Raw genomic sequence first — 8070 nt, forward strand, 5'->3', positions numbered from 1 at the left:
CTAGCATCTGATACCATGTTGGATAATGAGCAACTAGTATTCACTGAGGGCCAGAGGCCATTACATATACATGTGTGGTAAAGTGCAGGAAACCCCTTATGCAATGGGGATATACCGAAAAGAGACTATACACATCTAATAAAGGCAACATTGTACACCAGTTATTCTCTTGCTGCTGTTTTTTTTTTTTGCGAGGATTCTCTTGCTTCTGTTAATACAAGGAAAAACCAATTATTAGCCGGATGATGTTCAAGACTGGAATAAAAATAAAGATGTTACCCACATGATAACTCGATATTTTATTTGAGTTTTAGAAACAGACATAGATGGACTATCATAGTAGCTTTTTCTATCTGTTCACTCCAGAATTTCCTTTGACTGGTTTCTCAAAACTAACAGCAGCTGCCGGCCTAATAAATAAATTAGGAAGCCGATGGTGTTTTTTAGGGAATCTGGAGAAGTCTAGGCATGTTAAGAGTTTGCCCATCTTGCTTTGATGGTGCACTGGGAGTTGTTTCAGACATACATGCAGTAGGTTTCACAGTAGAATTGCAAAATTAGTTCAGGATGTAAACAACTATTATATTATAACAGAATATCATCGTGTATGCTCCGTAGGGAAAGATTGATGCTTCCACACGTTTACTCTTATACTATAAGTTTATATATCTTTGCTTTATGTTATCGGCACGCTGCATTGTGGATGTGTTCGAATGGATCAGTATTCGCTGCATACGTTTTCATGTCAATTTATGGATCTCTGCTTACGGGGAGGAGAGAGTACTCTGATCTGGGACTTCCAGACCAACATGGCATACACTGCTTGAAGAATGACCATAACTTAAATGGCACAGCCATCCTTTGTCACTAAAGCAAGTTATATGATCACATACATATAGTAACTGCTGGTGTTACCATCTTACGATACAAGGCCAAACAGCGAAGAAACGAGGACAACCAATTAAACATAACAGACTAAAACTACTCCCTCCGTCCCACAATATAAGACGTTTTTGCAAGCTGTTTTAGTTTGCAAGAACATCTTATATTGTGGGACTGAGGGAGTAGCATCCAAGCCCAATAGAACAGAAAATAAAATACTGATGAACCACTTCAAGCACGATAGAACAGAAAATACATCATGCAAGTTCAGATATAAATCATGAGCTTAGACACCACCTCCTTTGTCCTGGTAAAATCCTGAGTGGGCCACAAAACATTCCATCACTAAATGAAGTAGAACGCCGGGACAACATTATAGGCTAGATAAAATAGCTTGGGCTCTGAAAAGAAGGCAAGTCAATTTTCAAGATGGGCATCAACTACATCAGAGAAAGGCTTGGAGGCTTACTGGCTAGAACCACAGTTGGTGGTCTTGGCAGCCCAAGTTCTAATTAAATTTGGTATATAGCATCTCCTAGGCCCTTCTCTTCACACGTTGAGCATCCGCTGGAGGGCAAGTCAAAGGGGTCATCCATTGAGAAATCATGGGTATCCCTGTTGTGTGTGAAATCATCGCTAGTGCCACATCTCATTTCAATTCGAGCATCTGGAGAAGCTCTACTTCTGACTCGTAGCAGGCTGAGTTGATGAGCAAACCATCCGTGCTGGCGGTGGTAAGGCAATGTGATTTTCATTTCCTCTAGCCCTTTTGTATTCAGAACAAAGAACCTGGCAAAGTCAACATATGAAGTCTTGCTGACGACATAATTCTTCAACACCACTTTTTTGAGATGAAGCTCAAGACATTCAATTGGGTCCAGTGGGTCATACTTCCGGGCATTCATATACTCCCCTAGGTCGTATGAGGGTAACCGGAACTGGAGATAGAGATAGAAAAAAAAACAATACAAAAAAAATCGCCGACTGGTTAGCAATACAATAGTTGGCTAGATTACACGTCAATCAAATGCTTACACTGACATTTAAAGCAAGAAACCATGTTTTATACTCACAATGACATACAACCTCTCCAAGCAAGGGAAGCACTTGAGGAAGTTAACCATTGCATCCAGATTAGGGCCAGTAGAGCTGAGAGCCAAAACCCTCATGGTGTGCATTTTGGTTGCCAAACTGACAGCAACCCCTTTCTGCAGAACAAAGTGCAAATATAAGAACAATAGCCTGCACATAAGAATGTCAAATGCAATTGATGAAGGCTGCTGCTACCTGAATAATTGAACTCCCAAGTTGGATTTTGTATATGAATACAGACAGCAGCACACCCAATATCTCGAGTTTAGGCGCACAGATTATCCGTATGATCACTTTGCTACGCGTTGAGTTAAGTGGTAGCAATCTCTCAAGGCACGGGGCATCCTCAGTGACTAACTCTTGCAAAAGGACACCTCCACTCCACTTGTCAGCGCAAAAGGCCAAACTCCTAAGAGTTTGGGAGCTGATGCAGAGGCGACCAATGCCCGAATTGTCCTTCAGCTCAAGGCTTTCCAAGGCAGTGCAGCCAGAGAGCATGCTCTGGAGAACGTCCTCCGAGATGGTGACCTTATACAGGGTAGCTGCTTGAGGCACGGAAACTTCAGGGACAGCTGCGCAAACAAGTTACTCTTAGGGAAATGGGAGCCGTGGAATTTGGCCACGCGGAGAGTGGGCGAAAAGCGGAACACGGACAATGGCAGCAGGCACAACTTGTCCCTGTTGCTGTGCCAGGACGTGTAGGTGAGCTCGAACTCCTCTAGGTTGTCCAGGGCTTGGGAACTAAGCCAGCCTTCGATCTTGTCGTCGTTCTGAAAGATGCGGACCGAGAAGCGGCGTGCAGGGCCAGGATGCTCAGAGAGTATCTTTGTAATCAATTCCTTGCTATTGGGTCCACGGTCCACCTCGAGGTTCAGAGGAGCGGAGCGCCAGAGCGGACGCCACCGGCGGGAGAGGACCTGCGTGCGGGCACCTTCCTTGGTGGGAAGAAGTGATACGATGCTGCCGAGGACGGCGTCGGGGACGCGGCTTATGTGATCGACGCTCTCCCCATCAACATCATCACAGTTGCTACTCCCCGGTGGATCTTGGTCGTCGACAAGATGGAACTTACGCTTCTTTGAAGCTTGCAGTGCCGTCGTCGCAGCAGCAACGTTAGCAGCGGCAGCAGCCACCGCCTCCCCTACAGCCGTCGCCAGAGCCGCTGCCTCCTTCGCGTTTAACGCCGCAGCCAAAGCCTTCGCCGCCGCCTCCTTGGCGGTCGCCGCTGCCTCCGTCGCAGTCGCAGCCGCCGCTGCCGCCTCCTTGGAAGCAGCCGATGCCGCAGCAGCCGCAGCCAGCGCCGCCTCGTTGGCAGCCGCAACAGCAGCTGAGGCCGCCGCCTCCATGGCTGGCGGCTTGGCGAGACGCCGTGGGAATGGAATGGTGTAGTGGGGGAATGGGGAACTAATCGAGGGTTTGGAACCGAGGGTTTAGATTATCTAGCGGATCCCGCGAACCGGGTCATCCGTCGCCAGCCCAAACAGATCCATCAAGTCGGGTCGTCCTGGAATTTTTTTGGATCCCGCATTAGTGAGCCTGTTTCCTCCATATGTACGGGAACTCCCTTGATTTTGTCAGATCCCCTTTCGGTTGGCGCGAATCACTTCCGACGGCTTCCGTTTCCCCCTTCCACGCGTCGCCGCCGCAAATCGCCGCCGCTAGGTGTCGCCTCCGGCTACCCGCACCGCCCGAAAGCTCCACCGCCCCACGCCGCATCCACTCCACCAACTCTCGGGTGGCGGGGGTGACCTTTCGCACCCGCGGCTCGACGTCACCACCGGCGCCATGGATCCGCACGGAAGCTCAGCACTTGGGATCTTTCCTTGCGGATCCGGGCATTTCCGCCTACTCTGACCGAGGCGCATCGGGGGAAGAGGGCGGCACGGCGCTGCTTCGGTCGAGGGGAGAAGAAAGGGGCTGGGCGACGTCTGGCGGCGGGAAGGAGAAAGGGGCGGCTCCGCGTCGGCCGACGGGGGGAGAAAGGGCAGCACGACGCGGTTTGTTCCGGCGAGGTATGTAGGGGTGAAGCTCATTCCGGCTAGTGCTCGATTTTGGCCTGGATTGGGTTCGTGTGTAGCTCATTCCGGCTTGTGTGCACATTTTAGATGGATTGGGTTCTTCCTCGTCGTCTTCATCCAACGATTCAGACATAGAAGATTTGATCCTCGACGACGACGATGAGAAACTAGTGTTGGTGTATCTCGTCAATGAATTTGAGGCGGGGCCGCCGAAAACGGCGTGGGTCGACGGTCGGCCGGCTATGCATTCCCCGCAACCAAGCTCTCGACGACAAAATGCTCATGAATCACTAGTTCGCCGAGGTACCGACATATCCGGCTGACCTCTTTCATAGGCGATATCGAATGCGTAGGTCACTTTTCGTCCACATCATCAAGGCTTGCGAGAAAAATTGTCGTTTCTTCACCCGGCGTAGGAATGCCGCCGGGTTGATTGGTTTTAGTGCATATAAAAAAAATAGGGCAATGAGAGTGATTGCATATGGTGTTCCGGCCAACTATGCGGATGAATATCTTCGCATTGGTGAGGATACCACCATAAAAAGTGTCCGTGTCTTTGCGAAGACAATAATCCAAGTTTTTGGCCTGCTGTATCTTCGTGCTCCAAATAAAGATGACGTAAAGAAGCTCATGAAAATTAACCAAGCAAGGGGTTGGCCGGGCTTGCTAGGTAGTAGTATAGATTGCATGCATTGGAGGTGAAAAAACTGCCCAATGGCTTGGGCAGGGCATGTTGACAAGGATTTTGACCAAGATAAAACAAAATGCATAATCCACATAAAATATAAATGCAAAACGGCAAAATTCTGTTTTGTAATTAAAAGAATCAATTAAAAAATATAATCAGCCGCTCAAATCGACGACCGACAAATAAACATTGATAATGCACACAAATAAACATTCATCAAGTTTTGTCTTGTATGTACGCGCATCGTCGCCGACGGATACTGATCTAAAATTTCATCGTCAAAGACGACACCAATATTGTCGAAGCATCGTGCAATATGACCCTCCATCAAAATATCATCGTATCTTAACGAATGCACACAAAATATAATTTGATAAAGAAAGCCAATAATAAGGTCGATCCCTGCACAAAAAAGAGAAAATAAAAAAACCGTTTTACAATAAAAAGAAGCAATTTAAAATAAATAAATAAATTATAACCGCTCAGAGCGACAACGGTCGAATTGACGGTATTGCAAACATTGGAAAAGGCCGATAAACATAAAATACTCCCTCCGTTTCTAAATACTTGTCTTTCTAGGCATTTCAAATGATTATCACATACGGATGTATGTAAACATATTTTAGAGTGTAGATTCACTCATTTTACTCCGCATGTAGTCACTTGTTGAAATGCCTAGAAAGACAAGTATTTAGGAACGAAGGGAGTAGTACGGAAGAAATAATAATCATCAAGTTTTTGTCCTAAGAAAAATATATAGCAAGAGTTCCTAAAAAAATATATAGCAAGAGGACACATGGCCCGTATACATGTACGCCGTCACCAGCGGCGGAATTTTAATGTTCACACAAATTTAAATTGTGGTAGGCAGTGTCGATATTTCTAAAATACTGAACCACCGATTAAATGCGGACATTATTTCAGCAATGTTAACGAAATGTTGTGCAACGCACATAAAAGAAAAATGCCCCATGTGACGACATATTAAAAATGCGTCTTATGGAAATATTAGCGTATAATTTTTGCATGTGTTTATCTTAATGTCACGCGAATGAAATAAGGTGATCTATTTCAACTAATTAGGCTTAGCCCATAAAACAAATTGGCCACGTACATGTGCTTGGTGGTTCACTTACACACGTACATGCGCATGTGTAGCCTCAGCCATCAGCCCAATCACACATACAAGAGTAAATGTATTGACGCCCAGGACCCACGCATTGACTAAAACACAGCCTAATTAAGCCCATATTAGCTGATGGGACGTTGCCGGATAATTAGCAATTAATTAAAAAGGGAAAGGAGCAGCCACGATCCCATGAGCAGCGGGGCATGGGTGACGGCGTTGCATTTGAAGCGATGGAGGGGCGATGACGGCGGTGCGCCTTCGGCTCGCTTCGGTGCTTGTAGTCGTCGCTAGGTGTTCTACGAATTTGGATGTAATTTTTATTTCTGGTATTCGTTGTACTGCCATGATTGAAGATGAATAGATTGGAAGTTTTTCCGCAAAAAAATAAAAAATAAAAATTGAAGCGGGGAGGAATCTGTGAGCAGGTTGTCGTTTGGATGTACAAGATCCAATGTTTACATTGTAGGTGATCCTACGGATTGCAAAGTGGCCCATAGGTGGCATCTCTCGGCCTTTAATTTACCGCTTCCGTTTTATATCGTTGCTATTTTCACAACTTGTTTGAATAAATGTACAATAGCTGGATTTTTCAGAAGAAAATACCCTTTCCCTTCCAAAATACAAGGTGTCCTAATTTTTTGAAAAACCAAACTACTTAAACTTTGATCAATTTTGTTGAGAAAAATACTAATACATGCAATATCAAATCAGTACCATTAAATTGGTCATGATATATATTTTCATATTTTGAATGTATTGTAGATGTTGATATGTTTTCCTATAAACTTAATCAAACACAGAAAATTTGGCTTATGGAAAAACTGATGCACCTTACATTTTGAATAGGAGGGAATAGTAGGAGATTTTCGCGGACAAGATGATCTAAACCACCTATCTATATACAGGTTGGGGGTGCCACCAAGACGTGCATCAGAAAAGATAGTTTTAGAGCAAGAAAAGGGGATGACTGACCAGAGACAGATTAAGCAAGCCGGGAACTAGAGTTCAATTCTCGATGATGAGCCGACACAGCATTTGGCGAAAAAAGGCTGAAGCCTTGGGGGTGCAATCTTTACAAGTCCTGATTTCTGTTGCACTTCACATAAAACCAGACAACAATATTTTGTTGGGTAAACGTGATTTGAGTTGAGAATAATTATAATAGGCTGCTGCAAATTCTGAGTTGTATCTACAGAATAACTAACTACTGCCACTAATACATATCCTCCTGGAGACAAACAGCTCCAACTGTGGAACATCAAATTTACTAATAGTACGAACTAAGCTGCTGCATCATAATGCCTTCCCTGGTGATGCACACGGCAGCAAGAAACTTTACTCATCTGATCAATGAGCACAAAGCAATTACAGGAAATAGCACAAACGCCTCGGCAGGCATTGCCGCATCTCATGGGTACTCTTACCTATCACAAGTCTGAAGATGATGCAACATTGTACACTTGTTATTCTCTTGCTGCTGTTAATACAAGGAAACAGAAAATAACTATTTTGACTTGGATAGAAATAAAGACGTTCCGGGTGATAACTTGCTTTTTTTCGAGTTTTAGAAATGGACTGTCAATTTGGGAACTTGGGAGGAGTCTAGGCCTGCTAGAGTTTGTCGATCAACTCGCTGTATCTCATTTCGGTGGTAGACTGGGAGCTGTTTCAGACCTACGTTTCACAGTAGAATTGCAAAATTAGTTTTTTTTTTCAAAACCGAGGCAAGAGATTTGCCTCGTCTATTAAATAAGGGAGAGTAGATTAGAGTTTTACAGCGACCACCTCAAACACGGCATGCGAACTACTCACAAAATACAATAGGCCCTAGTTTCTTTGCACCAGCTGTAACCCAAAGCTTGGCCTCCTCAAGGATTGTGTTAAGAAGAATAGGCGGCGGAGCACTTTTGTGTCGGAACACCCTAGCATTACGTTCATTTCAGATGGTCCAGGAGACGAGGAGTGTGAGGGAGGCCAAGGCACTCCTGTTGGGGACGTGTCTCCCAGTACCATCTTTCCACCAATCCAGGACGGAGTCATGAAGATGCCATCCGGAGGTGTCAATGTGATGAAGGCCAAGCTTGGCCGCGAGAGACCTCCAAAGCCGAATAGTGAAGCGACACTTGAAGAGAAGATGAGCACCCGTTTCCTGCTCCCTAGAGCAAAGAGGGCACAGACCACAGTTGGCCCACCCGCGCCTCTCTAGGCGGTCCGCAGTCCAGATCCTATCTTGAATAGCCAACCAAGCAAAGAATTTGATC

The 8070-nt window shown here is 45.4% G+C and overlaps 1 protein-coding gene across 1 annotated transcript; it reads right to left on the minus strand.

The window, feature by feature from the left end:
- Window positions 1-2368: 2368 nt before the first annotated feature.
- LOC123171401 (F-box/FBD/LRR-repeat protein At1g51370-like) lies at window positions 2369-3367 on the minus strand. The gene has a single exon (XM_044588921.1). It carries the CDS (start codon window positions 3318-3320, stop codon window positions 2433-2435), a length of 888 nt encoding a protein of 295 aa, XP_044444856.1. The 5' UTR covers window positions 3321-3367; the 3' UTR covers window positions 2369-2432.
- Between the last annotated feature and the right edge of the window lie 4703 nt (window positions 3368-8070).

Source organism: Triticum aestivum, chromosome 1D (genome assembly GCF_018294505.1).
Source record: "Triticum aestivum cultivar Chinese Spring chromosome 1D, IWGSC CS RefSeq v2.1, whole genome shotgun sequence".
In the NCBI taxonomy this organism is placed as follows: Eukaryota; Viridiplantae; Streptophyta; class Magnoliopsida; order Poales; family Poaceae; genus Triticum; species Triticum aestivum.